The following is a 19415-nucleotide window of genomic DNA, read 5'->3' as shown; positions in this document are numbered from 1 at the left end:
TGCATGGAGAGAGAGCAAAAGGAAAAGATGTCAGCCACACAGGAAAACATCCAGTCCTGCTGTCAATCCCCATCTTGATCAGCAACCAGATCAGCAGCCTCAGCCTGGATGCACCCCACAGAACTGTGGCATGGACTGTACAAACCCCGCTCAGGTCTACTTCCCACTTGCATCAAAGCCTAGGGTCTCGTGATCTGGATCATGGCCGCCACACCCATTCGCAGCAGCCAGAAGCCACAGAATAGACTTGCCCCACCAACCACTGTCCTCCCTCCCAAACTCTGCAGCAACATTCCCACTAGTCCAGTGCTGGGTTGGAGGCAGGAGACCCCAAGGCGGGAGAGGGATCCCCTGGATCGGTTGCATGGGTAGAGGTAAGGGGGAGAATCCTAGAGGATGCACACACACTATAGGCAAAGGCCAAGGGATCGGGCATCCGCACACAAGTGCACACCACCTTACACCACCTTAGCAGCAACCAGACTTCCTGGGATCAGTGAGAGCATCCAGGCCAGGGAAAACCAGGAAACCTTTCCATCTGAGGGAGCCGCCCAAAGAAGGAGAGAACAGCTGCCAAGGTTTACCCATTTTTATTTTTTATAAAACAAGCTACAAATCATTTCCCTCCCACCCTCCCTCCCTCACAAGGAAAACCACACAACACAGCCTGTGCACAAATGTGAGAGAGAAGGTGGCTGAGAAGTCTGCACTCCTACAAGGAGGTGCCTTCTCTGTGTGTGCACGCTTCCTCCAGCCAGCAAAGGCAGCTGGGGGCTCCTGCAAGGTTCATCCAGCTCCAGCATGCTGTTTTCTGGTCAAGGTTGTAGGAGAGAGCTTCTGTTCTGCTTTACCACGTCAGGACAGGCCACTGGCTCTCCCCAAGACTTTATCCAATATAGCAAGAATTTTCTCTAGCCTGAGACCCCATCAGATCAAGTCCCAAGAAGCCCCACTCCCCCACTGGGGCAGTGCTGATGGCGCCAATGCCTTCCAGACCCAAAATGGAAAACCGTTTGCCAAGACAGATGCATGTAGGGGATGGAATACAAAATGAGGCCGGATTGCCAAGAGCAATCAGGTGAGGACACAAGTCCTGGGCTATGTGACCTCCCTCACTGTCATCACATTTGCCTGTGGGAAAAGGAGCCAAGTATCACTTGCAGCTCTGGCAGATGAAGCTTTGCATCTGCCCCAAGGGCTGGGCAGCCCACCTGGAATCCTGGAAACATTCTGGAAAGGTAGGCCTGGATTCCCATAACTGCTCCTTACTCCTGCCCTTCTGGACGGGGCAGAAGTTGAAGACCCAAGACTCGTTCGTTTGACTTCTGGAATTGACTGGAAGCTTGGAATTGGAATTGGAATTGGCCTGGAAGCTTGCGATGATCACTGAGGATGACGGTGGGAGGAGAGTGGAGGTCAAAACCCAGTGTGACCTCCACGGTGAGCTACGCTCAGGAGCCTCATCTGTGCACGTGCCGGAGGCTGGTGCTCCGCTGTTGGCAGGCTTTCTGTCCTCTTCCCTGGGTTTCTCAGGTATCAAACATACTACATAAAAGGCCCTACTGCACGTCCCTTTCTTCTTTGCCTCCCTCCTCATGCCCTCCACAGAATAGGTACTAAACATGGAATGTTGAAACTGACCTAATGCAAATCTTTGGAGGATAACTTGCTCAGTGAATCACTAAGATACTAAGGTTCTGAATGACCCTGGGCTCCCTGGGGACCTGGATAGCAGGAACGCTTGGGCCATGTGAGAACCGGGGCTGGGCTGACTATTCACGTCATGGGGCTCCCTTCCTCTCCAGGGGCCATGCCTGTCTCTCTTCAACTCAGCCTCCCTCGAGAAGGCCAAGGGCCTGGTGACTTGCCAAGTTTGATAGCTAATGTCACGAGGCAGTACACTCCTCCCGCCAGAAGAGAGCCAGGGGCATCTGCAAAGCAACCGCAGAGCTCCTGTCAATATGCACGCAAGGGTCAGCCTCCATGGAATCTAGGTAGGGAGAAGATAGAGTCCTAGGTTCTAGAAACCTGGACTGGGAGTCCAGAGTACCCACAACCCACAGCCGGGCGAGGGAGGGGAAGGAGCCGACAGCGATCCCAATGCCTGTACAAAAGAACTATACAATTTACATATATATTTATATACAGTATATAAATCTCTTTCCTCTCAGTCCCAACAACACCCCTCCCCCCCAATAACCTAAAAGTTGTCAGTAGCAGATCCAAAAACTTACAATAAGAGAGAGAACACAGTCTTTCTTCCCTTTCCTCTTCCCACTTGGTATTAGATATTGGTCGTTTACAAATGAAACCAGAAAACACACAAATAAGAGTTATTAAAAGTGCAAACATGGTGGGCACCACTTATGTTACACGGGATGTGGCTGGCCGTGGGCCGCGCTGAGGGTTAGTTAGGTGTCTGGTGGTCATCTTGCCTTCGTGGACTCTCCACCGTCCTTTGCTTTTCTGCTCCTTAGACGAGGCGTCCTACTGGGAGGTGGAAGGAAAGTGCAAAAAAGAAGGGGAGATAAAAGCAAAAAGTTAGAGTTGGATGTCTGAGAAATCCAGCTGTGTCGATCCATTTCCACACAAGGGCAGCTCTTTCCAGCCACTGTCAAAGATGGGCTGAGGGCGGCACAGGTCGCCTAGACTTGCAAATAAGCACGTTCTACCAGCCCATCCTTTGCCACTCTGAGGCAGCTCAAGTCACCTGGAATGGGTCTGGCACTCCAGAGACCTTGGCTTTGCGTGGGGAGCACAGGGTGGGCATGCTCTCTGCATGTATCGTACCACCCCCAGACGCCAGCCTTTCAGCCTGCGGCTCAGGAGGAAATGGCACATGGATGTTGACAGGTGGGAACAGCAAAATCCTCTTAGCACGAACTCCATCTTTCTCTCGTGAGTTCAGCAAAAATTTTGAAAATGAAGCCAAAGTCACCGGGTCAGTGGTTTTGCCTCCACTGTGCCACCAACGCTTCCTCAGGGGACCCACAGAGCAAGTGCAGAGTTCAAAAAGGAGATCTCCTGAATGGGTTTGTGCCCACCCATTTCCCCTGGGGAAGCTGTCAAAGCTACTTGAAACAAAAAGGAACATGACCCTGGAGTGGCCTTGACCCTGAGGACTGGTAGTGCTTCTATACTGGGTCCTTGCCTGCTATAACCTCCAGTGAAGGATGAACCTGGGAAAGAGCCAGCACTTGTGTGGCTGTACTTCCTGTTCTGCAGAAGCCTCTGGTCATGTTCTGCCTGGGTGCCCATTGCTGGCCAGCATCTTGAAATAAAGCCACTTTTTCCCTAAGGCCAAGGCCCTGTGGGGCCCTCTTTGGGAACTCTTCAGCTATTAGCTGGGAAGGGTTTTTGTGTTAGTGAACATTTGTATAACCTTCTCGATCTTACTTTCCAAATCATGGAATGTCAGAGATGGAAGGAATCTTGGTCCTTTCACTTGGTGCATCTGGAGGCAAAAGCTCAGAGAGGCTGAGTGGTTTCTACAAGGTCCAAGGCCTGTTCTGCTCACATGCACTCCTCCCCACGGGGTGCCAAGCAGCTCTGGAGACAGGCTGTGCCGCTACTGCAGGACCCTGGCCTCCCAAAGATAAGCAAGGAGCTGGGGAAGCCCACTAGGAGCTGAGCCATTCTGTGTGGCCTTAGACACACCTCAAATGCCTCTGGATCTGCCAGAGAATGGAATTAGGACCATGGCTGTGCTGCCTCTGCTTGGTCTTCCTCAGATTTGCCCTGAGGGCTGAATGAACTCATAGGGAGAAAGTGTTTGGGGGAACTACCGCGCTGTAGAATCTAAGCCCAGCTGTGGGTCATGTGACCCCATAGCTCAATGTCCCAAACATTCCTCAAGACCTGAGAAAGAGACAGAGCACGGGGTAAAGAGCACCCAGTGTACATGCTGGCCTATCCAGTTTTGTAGATGAGGACACAGACAGAAATATAGAGCGACAGGCCCAAGGCAGGCGGGTGGGAAGGGGCAGAGCCAGGCTGCCTGGCCTTAGATCCCATCCTTCCTCTGCTCCAACCAGCAGCTGCTCCTCTCAGGGGTGGACAGAAAGATCCACACAGACAGACAGGAGGCCGATAGCAGTCCTGCCCCTGAGTGAGATTCAAGAAACGCAATGTAGAGTCAGGAATCTGCCACCCAATCCTCAGAGCAACTTTAAATGACAGTGATAAAATTATCCCCATTTCATGGTGATACAACCAAGACCTGGAGATGCCAAGTAACCTACCCACGATGGCACAGCTTTCATGCAAGAAAGCCAGTTCAGACCTGGGTCTCGGCCTCTGGCACCACCACCAGACAGGACAGGGGAGAGTGGAAAGGCTGAGCCCAGGGGCAGGGGGCATCCTCAGAAAATGTAAAGGAAGAGTTGACGCTACTGGAACACGCAGGCACTAGTTTCCATTCCACTTACTCACAGGGTGGTGACAATAATCCTGATGAAAAGGCTTCATCAATTGGAAACGGCCAGTTAAGAAAGAGGCCCAGCCCTCACAATGTCTCACTTTTCAACGAGAGCTCTGGTTGGTGAAAATAGCTGTGTTCATGTGACATTTCCAAAGGTCCCTCGGACCCAAAACTACACTCATTGCAAACTCCGCATTTGCTCCCCACCCCTCCTGTACCCCCACCGAGCATGCAAGCCCCTTTTAGCCCACCAGAGGGCACCACATGACATCAGATGACCTGGGCAGTGGTGCAGTTCCCTGGGATGGCTTCGTACAATGGACCTAAGTGGCTTTTCTGCCACCGACAACAGCAGAGGGATGGGAGGCTGGGTGCTGTGTCTTGGGCCCCTAGGTGGGCTCCTCTACTACTATTAATTTCTTTTGTGCATTCAGTAAGTACCAGGTACCAGGCTGTTCCTCACATGCATGAACTTGTTATATCCTCACACCAAATCCATAAGGAGGATACTCTTGTCTCCGTTTTGCACACAAGGAAACTGAGGCTTAGATAGTTTAGAGGACTTGCCAAAGATTACAGAGCTAGTTAAGTGGCAGAGCTGGGATTAAGAGCCAGGTCCATGTGTTCAGACTAAAGTCCTCCACTCCTCACCTAGGCCTAGAGCCATCCATCCTCTGGTCTCCCTAGCGCCACCTGTGAGGTGAGGAGAGCAGAAAGATCCATTCAGCCAAGAATGGCGGTGGCAATCCAAAGCACCCGATGGGCCTCTGTGGGCAAAACTGTGAAGATGACTTGAACTTAAAACCCATCCCTGCCTGAATCTGACCAGCACCCCCCTAAATATTGTGTTCTGGTCCAGAGTTCCCTGACTGTTCCTTCAGGTGCTGTGAATCAATAGGGACTGAGAGATGTCAGTGCCTGGCACGCCTTCAGAGGGTCCCCTGAGCTCTGGGGACCCAAGATCACCACATTGGACCTTCTCTTGGCTTCTGTGTGCTGCATGGGCCAGAACTCCCAGCATGGGAAGGGGACCACGAACAGATTAATCAATCTGCAAGTGCTCCTGGGTTGACCTGGGTACCACTAATGCTGGACGGGGTCTTTCCAGTACTGGACCTCTGCCTGTGCTCTACGAAATGAGCACAGATCCCAAACATGTCTGAGCATGATCCTGCCACAAGGAGCAACCCCCTCTCCATCCATTCACTCATTTGACAAGGATGCAATGAACTGCTACCAGGTGTCATATGCTAGAGATTAGGAATAGAGGACAGAGTCCATGGCCACAAGGAGGGAACCAGAAAAGTAAATTGTAACACACTGTGATAAGTACTATTGGCAGAGGCAATAATCTTATGAAGAAGAATATTAACATTGACCTTTCATTCTGTTCTTTCGATGTCTCAGGCACTATGATAAATGCTCTCACTTTCTTCGGATTTAATTAGCTCAACAGCCCTAGGAGGTAGATACTATCATTATTTCCATTTTACAGATGAAGAAAGTGAAACAGAAGGGCAGACTAATATGCATTGATAGAAGAACGAGTCTGTGGCAGAGGCAGGATTGGAATCATGACTTTACACTGTGGCGTGGAAAGCTGGAGTGTGGTGGAAACCAGACGGCCATCTTCATCAGGTAGATGTGCCCAGAGTGAGAAGGTCACTCACCCAGGTCACACGCCAGTCAACCTCAGAACCAGAGCCAGAGCCCAGCTGTGGAGGGGCAGGTCCCAAGACTGGGATCCTTGTAGTAACCCATGCAACTTTTGGGGTTTACACTGACAACTGAGGAACAAGAAGTTCTTTCGTCTTCTTATGCTAACTCTCCTTAAGTAATTCCAGCTCTCCCATTTCCAACAGGTCTGTAGCGCCCAAATCTGCATCTTCAGTGCAGACCCTCCCCCTGCCCTATAGACCCACTCAGGCTTCAGATGCATTCAACAGGATATGTCTAGACCATATTCAGGGTCCTCCCCTTCCCTCTACACCCACCTTCTCTTCCTTCCATGTAGCCTATCTCAGTGAGCAGTCCCCCTGCATAGGTGCCCACACCAACTGCTGTCCTATGTCCACTCAATCACCAGCCCACTCACTTCTCTTCATCCCCCTGTGTTTTTCATAACTAGGTTCTCCATCACTTCTTGCCTGGACCATGCCACACATTCTTGTGGGTGACCCTGCCTTGCTTATCTCCAATCCATTTCCCATAATGTAACCAGAATAATTTTTTAAAGCAAAATTGATTCTATAATTTCTCTGATTGAACCCCTTTAATAGTGTTGTGGTTTGGGTGTTAGGTACCCCCAAAAGTTCATGTGTGAGATGATGCAAGAAGGTTTAGAGGAGAAATGATTGGATTATGAAAGCCTTAACCCAATCGGCGAATTAATCCCCTGATGGGATTGACTGAGTGGTAACTGAATGGGTAGGGTATGGCTGGAGGAGGTAGGTCATTGGGGGCATGGATTTGAGTTATATATTTTGTATCTGGTGAGTAGAGTCTCTTTCTCTCTCTCTCTCTCTCTCTCTCTCTCTCTCTCTCTCTCTCTCTCCTCTCTCTCTCTCTCTCCCCCTCCCTCCCTCCCTCACTCCCTCTGCTTTCTGATCATCATGTGAGCCACTTCCCTCCACCATATTCTTCCACCATGATGTTCAGCCTCACCTCGAGCCCTCAGGAATGAAGTTGGCCTGCTATGGACTGAGGCTTCTGAAACTGTGAGTCTCCAAATAAATTTTTCCTCCTCTAAAGTTGTTCTTGTTAGGTATTTTAATCACAGCAGCAATAAAGCTGACTAAAACAAACACCTTCCCACTGACCTTGTAAAGTCTTTCATGTGGATTAAAAGGCTCTCCAACCTTACCTTGCCTCTTGTCACCACTCCCTACAATTGATATGGTCTAGTGGACTGAGTTCCAGCAAATGAAATATGAGAAGTGATGCACAGGTCACTTCCAGGACTGTCCCATGAAATTACCTCACATGCACTGCTCCATGTTTACCATAGCTGGTTGACTGGGATAGAAATGACCCCAAGGGTAACCTTGGAAGTCACATGATGAGGATGGATACCAGAGTAATCTCAGAATCACTCAGCCTGGATCTCTGAGTGATTACATGGAGTAATCTCTATCTAGTCCATCTGCCTACCACACCCCAACACACACCCACACACACATACACACACACACATCACATATCACAATTTGGAACCACGCTTCACAAGACAGACAAACAGACACACACACACAATTTGGTACCATGCTTCTCAAGATAACATTTTCCAAGTGAGCAATGACGTGTGGGCATGCCTACTTGTTACTGCAGCCTGGCCCATCCTAATACATTCTCAAAGTACTTACCACAGTATACATGAATACTTAATATCTGTCTCCTCAGTAGACTATGTAAGATTAGGGACCTTATTAGTCAATTCCACCCATGTATCAAGCATCTAACATGAAACACAGGACAGTCCCAGTAAACAGCTTTGTTAAATAAATGAATATCTAAAATCTTTAAAGCCCTTGGTCCCTGGGTTTGGCTATGGTGAATACCAAAAGACCAGGAGCAAAGGGGAGAGCACTCACCTTCTTTGCTGACACCCAGGCAGCCCTTCAGCTCAGGCAGTGAGATAACCTTGTCCTTGTTCAGGTCACAGTAGTCAGTAAAACGCCGGGCACATTTCTTGGGTTTGGCTTTCTTCTTCACATAGCGCTTGAAGGGCTTCATCTCCCGCTTGTTAATGTCATTGCTGCTGTTGCTGTCCAGCTGGTTGAAGTACCAGTACACCACTCGCTCCTCCAGGGTATGGCTGGGGTCTGGCTCTGAGAATCTGGGCCATGGAGACACCCCCACCCCAGAGAACCCCACTCAGGATCTTGCAGGAACATCAGCCCCACTGTAATTTTCTCCAAGAGAGCCAGAAGACAGGGTGCTTGCTATGGTTTGAGTGTGCTTTGGCCCCACCAAAGCTCATGCTGAAATTGATTACCAATGTAGCTGTGTTGGGGATAAAGGTGGGACCTTTAAAACCTGGAAGTGGGACCTTAAGAGCTCAAGCGACTGGATTAGATCTTGCAGGAATGATCAGTTCTCCTGAGGGTTGACTGTTATAAAGCATACGCCCCCATGCTCTCCTCTGCAAGGGCCTGCTTCCATTAAGCTTTCCCCCATAAGTTGAAGCCATATGAGGCCCTCACTAGAAGCCCAGAAAATACTGGTACCATGTTCTTGAACTTCCAGGGCCATGAACCAAAATAAATGTTTCTTTATAAATTACCCAGTCTTGGGTATTTTTTTGTAGCAACAATAGAAAACAGACTAAGACAGTACTCATGCCGGGCTGCCAACGGGCAGGTAGCAGTGGCTCCTCCAAGCCCACACCTCCCGGAACTACTCAGCTGAGGGCAGCATCAAGCCATCCTCTCCAACTTGCGTTTCCAGACGGGACAATTCTTTTCCTAGGGGTCCAGGTAATAAGGTCCCCTTAATACATGAACCCACCTTACCCTTTACTACAACTGGGATTTTCCTTTTATAAGATGGGTACTCAAGACAAATTGGCTGGATTGATTCACCTAAGTAAAATACAGCTAAGATACAAATTGTTCTCTTCCTATTAGAAAAGATGCTCCTCTCACATAAATTTTCATGCTCTGATGTGTGTAACTATGGGAACTGGTCCTCTGAGTAGCCACCCACACTCAATGCCAGGCCAGGTCTGAGAAGGTTTCCAAAGAGGGAGGTGTAGCCCTAGCTTCAAGCAGCTCACTGTCTCCATGAGGCAGAGCCAAAACTATGAAAATAAGCCACAACAATTCAATGGCAAGTGTTGTGTTCCCGTGGTCCATCAGAGCTGAGTACCAAGTACAACAGGAACTGAGACCAGGAGGCAACTGGTACAGACACAGAGACTCTCAAACAGGCATTTCACACAGTTGCTCGAGTGAGTCTCTGGTTGGTCTGGAGGTCTGAGGTGGGCCCAAAAGACTACATGTTAACTAGTACCGCCAGGTGATTTTGCTAAGGAACACTGGACAGGGTGACCAGGACACAACCTGGTATCCAAATGCATAGTTAATGACCACATCTTGCACAGTCCATATATCTCTAGTGACCGTGAAGTTATAAAGTCAGTGTCTATGTGTAACTCCATGCAATGGTCTACCCATCCATTTTGTTTGTTTATTCATATCCTCATCTTTTCCCAAAAGGAGTCAGAGTGAAAACTAGTATTCATAATTTTTAAAGCCAATGATGGATCTATTCCAGAGGGGCTAGTTAGAGTCTCTCACCAGAAGAACAAAACACACCAGTACCCTGGATCCCGTTTCCAGAACCTGACACTGAGTTAATGTGGGCTAAGTCCTGTGTCCAGATGCTTGAGCAACTTGCCCTTGGAAAGGGGAATAAGGCTGAAGTTGGGAGAGCCCCACATTCAAAATACTTCGTGGTCAGGGCACAGGAACACTATGTGATGGAGGGTTCACTGTTACACAGGGATCCCAGACCAGCGGACCAGGGCTGCCAGTGCATTCTGAAGCCGTAGAGTGTAAGCAAAATGTTCAAGACACTTAATGATGCTCTCTCCTCTCTGGGGTTTGTCAGTTTTTCCAGAAGGGAAAGGACCATTTCTGATCACTGCCATGTGAATGAGTCAGCAAATCAAAATCACCCCTGCAACACACGCACACGCAAACACACAAACACATACCTACATACACACACACATACACACACACCCCTCCCAAGTGACCTCAAAATTCAAGAAAAATGAAGTTTCTTTGGGGAAAAGAGGCAGCTCATTATTCCTGGTAGATGCCCATTCCTAATTCTTGGTCAGGTGGATTTCGTTCTTGGGAAGGTCCCCCGGGGCATCCTGGACTGATTACAAGAGGTCACAATTAACAGATCTGCCAGCAGGACCTCATCCTGAGGAAGGTGTGAGGAAGCCATGCGGAGCACCGCCGCCCCTGACTCTGTGGGACTCGGCTACATCTGTCATGGAAACCAAATGCAGGAGGTCTTTGAAGCAGGTGTGAAATTCTTCAATGTAAAACTTGGATCCTTTTTTTTTTTTTGCTGCCAATATTCCGGTGGTTTTACTCTTCCTCTATGTTCCTGCAATGTGTGCTCTCAAGATGGCCCCTGCAGTCTACACCAGGTGGGCAGGCAGAATATTCTCTGTGGAGGTGCTCGGGGTGCAGCATGGGAGTGCCATGCCTCCCGTGGTCTTTCCCTAGAGCCAGGGAGGACTCGGCTGCGGGGTCCTGGGAGCCTGAGGAAGCCCTTTCAGCGGGAGGCAGTCAGGGACCTGCCCCCTCGGCCCTCCTGCCAGGGAGCAATGTGAGCCCCAAGGCAAAGGCAGCTCTTCCTTTAACCTTTAGGCTCGCATAGCGTAATGTCTACCTAGAGGCTGGAATAATAAAGCCTCAGTCGCAGAGCCGGGAAGGGATGAGGTCATCCCACCCAGAGGCCCTGCCAGGGGAGGCTCACTCCCTCCAACACGTGTTCCTGGGCTCCCGCCTGTCCAGTTTTCAGCAGCTCCATTGACAGAGCCCCCCCCACCACACACACACACCTTCCTCCAGGCTGTTCTGCAGCAAGAAGCAGGTCTTCTTCCCAAATGCACCCTCTAAGAGTTTCCTCCATGCCAGAGGGATCACCTGGCCCTTCCTGCTTCCTGCCCTGTCCTCTTCTTGGAAGCACTATGGTCCCGCTCTCCTCTCTCCCATCAGCACCTCACACTGCTGAGCAGCCTTGACTTCCACTGCTGGCCTACATGACCCAGCCCTGCTGGGCACCCGGCTGTATGGCTAGGCTGATATGCAGGCACACTTCCCAGGACAGGCTCTCCTAGGCCTCACCAAACCATGACCCCATGACCCCATGGGGCCTGAGTATCCTATCTCCATGCCCTTCCTTCCCAGCTAGCACAAGGCTGTGCTTCCGAAGCCATCTGCCCTCCAGGTCGCCTCCCCAAGTAACACAGCCCTCAGTCTACCTGTGAGGCTAGGTGGTGTTAGGGTCATACTTAAGAACTCAACACCTCGGTCGGGTCAAAGTCCAAGTGCTTTATACCAAGAACTTCTTAGCTTTGGGTCCATGAGGGGATCATGGGCCCACCTGAGAACCTAAACAAAGCTATATATAGGCCTTGTTTCTGGAAAAACACCCATAAACAAAGAAGTCTGCAGACTTTAGGGATGCAGGGATTCCCTAATGCCCATCCAAAGTCCACGGGCTCAAGTAAAGAATGCTTGATCTAGAGGAATGGAAATTCCAGCCATGTCTCCAGAGGAGTATGTAAGCATTACACTTCTGGAGGAAGATGGAGACAAAAGACAGTAGCTGGAAGGGCTTTGGGGGTCGCTTCCATATTTCTAACAAAACGAAATTTTAAAAAAGAAAAGTACTAAAGGCATCTGATTTAGAACTGTATATCATGTTTCTGGCATGGCGACAGTCACAAACACGGTCGACAGCAGGTCACCTACCACTGTTTACATGAGCTCCCACTCAGACTGAAATCTGTCAGGAGTCCTACAACAGCCAAACCAGCAGGGAGCACATGCGAACAGACACCAGAGGCCTCTGCTAACCTAGCAGATTCTGAGATTTTTCCTGGACAAGTACTGGATAAGGGTGGGGTGGGAAGATCTCCCTAGATTCTCCAGGATCTCTCAAGTCATTTTTGCTAGAGACCTTCCTTCCCATCACAGACTCCCCACCACTCACATCCTGACCTCAAAGCCATACCCCACTGACCCACCTAGTTTTTTCAATTTTCTGGAAGTATCCTTCTAAAACATCTGCAGCATGCGCCCACAGCCTTAGGCTAACACTGGCATTGGGTAAACAGAATGCCCAAGTTTCTTTGGATATAGTGTGGAAAATACACCTAAGTGATACCAAATTTCAGATTTGAGAAGATCATGGTTCAGCGCAACACCAGCGTCCACAGCTCCCGGGCTGTTTTAGTGACACCGGCTTCTGGGGATGGGGAACTCCCTTAAGCAAGGTCCCTCTCTCCGTGAACAGCCCCACAGAGCCGCCGCCCGCTTTCAGGGGTGGCAGAAGCTGTACATCTCCTGCAGCACTTTCAGTTTTGTTTCTGCAGCCTCAGCCGTGCCAGGCCTTGGCTGCAAAGCACAGCTGGAGAGCCAGCCCATTGACCACAACCTGCGCTGGCCAAGATCTGGGCCCAGTTCTGCTGCCCTAAGCAGTTTTCGAGAAGGTAAGGCAGAACGGCCAGGGGGCCCAGGCCAAGCCAAGCAGACCAACTGAGCCCCAGCTGGAGTTGGGTCCAGGCCCCACCAGCTGTGCGGGTGGGGCTGGGAAATGCCAAGTCAGCCACATTCCAGCCTCTTCCTTACAGAAGCCATCAACAGGCAGCTGAAGTGGGCAGAGAGGATAAAGCCCAATAGAGGCCATCTCTCCTTAGGGGGCCTCGGAAGGGCCAGCAGGCTCATGCAGCCTGTTCCTGCTCCTCTCCAGGTTGGCTGCCTAGGTGGGCAAGCAAGGGTGGGTTCCCACACTCTAAGAGACTATGCTGCCTGGGGTCTCAAAAGTCTTTCTTCAGGACTAATAAAGGTGCAAGGGTGCCATGGGAGGGCTGCTTCAAGGAGGGAGCTCCACCTTCCGGAGTCCTGGTGGGGAGCTGGGGGTGGCGAGCGACTCGCTCAGCTATTCAGCAAGTGTTCATTGAGGACAGATGTCATCCAGTGATATCTGTGGGAGCCCCTCCCGTGCACCAGCCACGGAAGTTTCCCCAGACTCCATTCTACTTGGTCTATTTTTAGATGTGGGCGGCACTGCTTTTCACCACTGAATCAGGCTAGGAGGCCAGAAAAGCAAGCTGACGCCTCCTTCTCTCCCACTCCCTGTATCCACTGAGTCTTGAAATGTTCTCGATTTCATCGCAGAAGCTTTTGTTAGTCATGCCTTCCCCCCACAGTCCTGCCCTCATATCCCTCATGCTGACAATTGCTGTAACCTTCCTCTTTCTTATTCCCTCTAAATCCTGCTTGCAAAGCACCAGCAGGATGAGTGTTGGAAAATGCCCATCCTTTCCCGTGGTTCCTATGCCTCCTGCGGGACTCACGTGGCCCAGCACCACTAGGGCTCTGCCCAACCCTGCAGCCTCATCCCCTGCCAGTCCACGTCCTGCCTCCCAAACAACCACGCTGCTTCTTGCAATTCCACGTATCCCCTTTCATTCACCTCTTGCTACACATATGGGCCCCTCTTCTGGGATGTCCTTACCCCTGGTCCATCTAGGTGAGGCAGTTTCCCACTGGCAAGTGAAGAAGTGGCTCAAATGTCACTTCCTATGTCGAACCAGCCCTCACACACTCTCCCTCCTGAGTCCCAGCAGCTCTTCCCAGGCTCTATTGTCACATAGACACCATTATCACACAGACGCTGTAGTGCAGTCCTGGGGGTGTATCTTTCCTCCAGGCCAGGACATGTCCCTAGAACCAAGCACGGAGCTCATGCAGGGGTGGGCTAAGATGTGAGAGCTGATGCAAAGCCAAAATCACCACGACAGGTGCTGGCTGAGGGACAAGACGTCCTCTTTTCTGCACTGTCCCAATATCCTCCTGTCACTTCTTCCCACTGTCTTCATCTGGGACCATTTCCTGCTGACCTTAGCTGATGTCCAGTTTTAACTGCCAGACCCTGAGAGGATGCAGGAGGGACCAGATGTGGCTTCCTTAACCTCATGACTGCAACCCCAGCTCTGCTTGAATTCCAAACCTAAGGCCAAAACCCAGAAAGCCTGGATTTCCTAATTCTCTTCATCAGCCCTGTTCCAGATGTGCTATTCAATCTCTACCTACCCCATGCCTCTCTTCTTCAGCACAGAAGAGGAGTGACTGACCAGGGTCTGTCTATACCATGCCCAAGTCCCTCAGACCCAGGCAGGTGCTCTAGAGGCCTGGTTACAAAGGGGGCCCACAGTTAACTGGACAGCGGCAGCCAATCTTACATGTAGTCTTGCAGTAGTTGGTGGACCCTCAAGGATCCACCCCTCCATTTGTCTTTCTACTATTCATTCACTGGCACATATTACTGAGCACCTACTATACACTAGGCACTAGTCCAAGTGCTAGGAATAGAGCAGAGGGAAAAAGACAGCAGATACTCCCCCCGTAGAGCTTCATTTCTCACTGGGTGGGGTGAGACAGACAACACATAAACGAGCCAGCAGGAAAAACTTCAGATAATAACAAGCACCAGGCTGAAAGTCCCAAAGGGGTGCTGGGACAGGGTGATTGGACAGCTCCTTCAGACTAGACTGTCTCTCAGAAGGTGATGTTTAAAGGGATATGCAGGGGCCAGTCATGGGAAGAAGAACAATCCCATTCTAGACTAAGGGAGAAGCTGGGGTCAAGGTCAGCTTGACCTGCCAAAGGAAGTGAGGAGGCTGGAACACAGTGGTGGAAGGAAGTAGTACTGGAGGAGGGCCAGACGCAGCATGAGCATCCTGCAGGGCCAGCTTGGGAGAGAGTCAGGGCTTATGGTACAGGTAATGGGAAGACCCGGGAGGGCTTTAAACCCAGAAACCTGTCAACCCTGGTCGCCCACCTCCCTGTACACTACTTCTCCCCCTTCCTTGATTTCTAAACTACTTCTTGGTCCATCTGGTTTGTCTGTTGATTAAATCAGAACTAGCAAAAACAGTTCACACCTTTCTCATGCCTATTGAAACCAAGCAGGTAAGCTGAAATGAGCTTAATATGAAAAACTTGTTTTGGAAAGTTTTTTTTTTAAAAAAAACTTTTCCCAACTCTAAATTACACTTGAAAGAGGAGATTAAAAAAAATCCTGTCTCTAAGGATCCACTGGTATTAAAACATTATAAATTTCCTGGTATTTATTGTCTTTAAAACCCCTTCTACCTGTGATCCGAGGGCAAGGCATCAATCCTCACTTGCCCTGGTGGCAGAGCCCGTCTGTGTTCCCTTCCCTGTAACCAAGGCCATCAGCAACCAAGGCAGTGGCTCCTGTGGAGACCAGCAGGGTGGAGCTTGAAGTCTTGTCTGTGTGGGACTGAGGCAGAACTGCTGGACAGGAACCCCAAGCTGGTGGTCAGAGCCAGCAGAGAACTGCATGGGACCACCCAGACCTGGGAATTTTTTAAGCCCACTCCTGCTCCTTTTTTTCTTTTTTCTTTTTCTCTCTTCTAATGAACATAAATACAGTAGTCTCTCTTATGTGCAGGGGATGCATTCCAAGCCCCCTAAGTGGATCCCTAAAACTACAGATAGTACGGAACCCTAGACTAGGTTTTTTTCTAACATACACACCTACAATAAAGTTTTAATTTATAAATTAGGCAGAACAAGAGATTAGCAATAACTAATAATAAAATAGAACATACATAACAATATACTGCAAGAAAAGTTATTTAAAACTTATGAATAGTTTATCTCCGGAATTTTCCATTTAATATCTTCGGACCACACTGGAGCAAGTAACTATAAACCCAGACAGTGAAACCCCAGATAAAAGGGGCTACCGAATCTCTTGCTTGTTTTTGCATGAAACGACAGGTGTTTTTCCCTACTTTCAACAGAAAGCCTAAAGGCACACAATACTACTGCCTTTTCAAAACTCACACCCCTCTCGCCTTCCTGGCAATCAGGGTGCATCCTCTGGATCTTAGGTATTGAACTACTGAGCACTGTGAGCGGCCTGGGGAAACTCCCATCTGTGGGCCCGTCAGACCCTGTCTCCATCTTGTGCTGTTCTCCTCCGAGGGGAGGCCTGGCCCCTATCCCCAGGGTGAGTGGAGACAGAGCCACAGCCAGAGACCAGCTCAGAGCTCACAGGAGCATGGGGTGTCCCACAAGCACTTCCCAAGAGTGACAACCACTGCATTCATTTTTTTCCCTCCTCCACTTCCCTCTTCTTTTTTAAAATTTAATTTTGGCATAGAACATTTAACATAAGATCTATCATGCAAAACACAGTTCTGTTAACCAGAAGGACAATGCTGTACACCATATTCCTAGAATTTATTTATCTTTCTTGACCGAAACTTGATATCAATTGATTAAAATCTCCCCCTTTCCCTCTCCCCATCGCCCTGGGCAAACACCAATCTACTCTCTGACCCTGTTTCAGATAGCTCCGCGAGTGGAGTGCTTCTGTGACTTGCTTATTTCACTTAGCATAATTTCCTCAATGTAACAGGATTTCTTTCTTGTTTTTTTTTTTTTTAAGACTGAATTATAGTCCACTCTATGAATACACCACATTTTGTTTATCTGGCATTAGGTTGTTTGAGATGACATAAAATTGGGCATTCACGGCCACCTTCGTCTGCTTCAGGATGCAGAATCACTGTTGGCTACACATGCAATCCTGGATCCTATTCTAAAACCACCCTAAACATCCCTGCTCATCATCACCTCTTTACGTGCCCATTCCACAGGGCCTAAGGGTCTAGGCCTGTCCTCTAGTGTCACTCCTTACCTTACTAGCAGCTCTTCTGAGAAGAAGCTGGGAACCAGCTCCCAGCCTTGATGGGAAGAAGCAGGCTGTCAAGCCCATGGTACCTCTGCTATTGTAAGGAGCCTCAACACCTTGGGTCTCCCTTCCTTGGCTACCTGCTAGCCCCTACTGTGCCTCCTGCTCTGCATATCTCACAGGCCCTTTAGAATCTGATTTCTGCCTACATCTTTCATCTTATCATGGTCACTCTCTCCTCCTGCACCTCCTCCTTCACCACTTGGGGCCAGTCATACTGAACTGTAGACAAGTACTTTCCTGGAGTCACAATTTTCTTTCCCTCTTTCCTAGAATGGCTTTCTCCTTCCTTTAACTAGCTAAGTCCTACCTGTCCTTCAAAACAGCTCAGTTATCACTGCCTCCAGAAAGCCTTCTCTGACTCCTTCACACTGAATTAGACAACCTTTCTCCATCTTAGCACCTACCACACAGTTTGTAAGCTTCTGTCTGTGGTCAAGCAGCCCCACCTGGCTGCAGTCTTGGAAGGCAGGGACCTGCCTCATAGTCCTGGATACTTAGTCCCTAGGCCAGAGTTTACCACCATATGTGCTCAAAAGTTCCTCAGTGGAAGCTTGGATGTGTGTTCTGGTCTACTGACCCAATGGGCCCACTATGAGCTCTAGGGATGCTGGTCAACCAGGAGCACGTGCACTGTAGCACGTGCATTGCAGCACGTGCCTCAGCTACCATATTAACTCCTGGACAAAGCTTGGCTATCACAGTATCCAATTCTACTGCCCAGAGCTCCTTGGTATCATCAGGAGGCCTGTAATGCATATGGATCCTGTCTTCTGAGAGAAAAATAAAATCACAAAGTACTTTGTGTTCTTCCTCTGCCCTCCATGAGCTCCCTGTTCTCATCATAAGACCATTCATTATTCTTCCTGCCATTTAAGACTCTCACTCCTTTGCTTGCCCTTCCAAGATTAAATAGTTGGAAGTTTCCAGATAACCCTGTAAACTAGGTAACTCAAAGCAAGAGCACACAGCTCAAAAATAGGGATGACTGAAGGGCAGGAAGATTTTGGGCAGAAAGTGGGACAAAACCAGGCACATATGGTTTCAGGAGCAAGATAGGCTTCCAGCCCCTTCCCGGCCTGCCTTGCCACCCTTCCAGCCTCCCATGGCATCCGGAGAGTCCTGGGCCCCATGTTCCCTACGGGGCCTGAGTCCTGCTCACATTCTCACCTCCCACCTCCAGTGGGTGCTGCTGAGTTAATGGCCTGAACCATGTCAGTGGTGAGGGCGTCCAGGAGGCTGGTGATGAATTCCATTTTCTTCCCTTCTGGACAGCCTAAAAGATAAAATGAGATTTGAAGGCAGATGCCAGGTAAATGAACGAGTTAACAGCTTTCTTCACTACCATCCTTTCCTGGACTTTCTGAAGTCTTTGTTGTCCAGCCAAATCTACTCGCACGATTCTCATAAACCTCCACCATTTACTCTCAGGCCACAGGGACAGTAATGCTTTCAGTGACGTCCATGCCATTGCTGAGTACCAACCCGGGCACTGTGTTAAATGCCAGGGAGGCGAAGCTCAGGGTCCTCATCCTCGTGGAATTCACAAGATGTTAAGCTACCAGTCAAGTTCATGGCCAGGCAGCCATCCTAGAGTGAGAATGCTGCTCCAGGGATAAGGACCAGATGCCGTGGGAGCAGGAGGAGGAGAGAGGACCCCGCTGGCCCTAGTGGTCGATTAAGTCTACCAATCGTCGTGTCTATACAAGAACCTCCTCTCTTTTTTCCCTTTCCTCCTCATCCAGCTGAGATGGTACCATAGACCCTCCCTTGCAAATCCTCCCCTGCTTCTTCTTCCCGGGGCAGTATTCCTGCAAAACCCTAGTGCAGGCGAACCTTCTCCTGGGTGCGGCTGGTCCAAGTCCACACCCACTAGCAGGGACCACCGGGGAAAACACCACCAGGCAACTGCAGAGGGGGGAGTCCCCGTGAGTGTCTGCCAGCACCAAATGGGCCCTCAGCACAGCCACAGCCCCTCTCTCTGCAGCAACTACCTCCTTCTCGACTCTCTCCAAAGCCACCAGGTCTTGGATTAACCGCTACTTCTCAGAGCATCTGAGGGGCTCCCCTGACATCCCCGCAGCATCTCGCTCTCCTCCTGAGTGAGTATTACCAATGCATGCCCTCCCTCAGTTGTACATGACCTGTCTCCTCCACTCTCTAAGCCTCCTGTCAATTTTGAATGCTGGATTATAGCCGGTGCCTGGCACAAAGCAGAATCCCAACTCTCCTACGTTGAGGGAATGGCCAGGAGGCACCTGACCTCTGCAACTCCACTTTGGTGACAGGGTGATTTCTGTGAACTTCATGTGAGAAGCTCCCAACTTTAAGGACTCTCTGCTTTCAGTTCTCACTCTGGAGTCCCAGTGGGTCAGGGGAAGGTGGCCCAAGTTCCCACCAGCACCCCCCTGACTTTGTGCTGAGTAAAAACTATGGGATTCCAAAGCCCCAATAT

General features: G+C 49.9%; 1 protein-coding gene across 3 annotated transcripts in view; it reads right to left on the bottom strand.

Annotated features, from left to right (window-relative positions):
- Window positions 1–643: 643 nt before the first annotated feature.
- The window catches only part of Smoc1 (SPARC related modular calcium binding 1), a 154494-nt gene continuing 135722 nt past the window's right edge, over window positions 644–19415 (bottom strand). For 2 of the 3 annotated variants that reach the window (XM_047542369.1, XM_047542372.1), the window contains exons 10-12: window positions 18131–18236; window positions 8011–8255; window positions 644–2490 (exon numbers count right to left, since the gene is read on the bottom strand). In XM_047542369.1, coding sequence (XP_047398325.1) covers window positions 2474–2490; window positions 8011–8255; window positions 18131–18236 — 368 coding nt within the window. In that variant the 3' untranslated portion in view covers window positions 644–2473. The remainder of the gene's footprint in view (window positions 2491–8010; window positions 8256–18130; window positions 18237–19415) is intronic. The other variant, XM_047542371.1, reaches the window with a different exon arrangement.

This window comes from Sciurus carolinensis, chromosome 2 (genome assembly GCF_902686445.1).
Source record: "Sciurus carolinensis chromosome 2, mSciCar1.2, whole genome shotgun sequence".
Classification (NCBI taxonomy): domain Eukaryota; kingdom Metazoa; phylum Chordata; class Mammalia; order Rodentia; family Sciuridae; genus Sciurus; species Sciurus carolinensis.
This window is presented reverse-complemented; position numbering and strand designations above follow the sequence as displayed.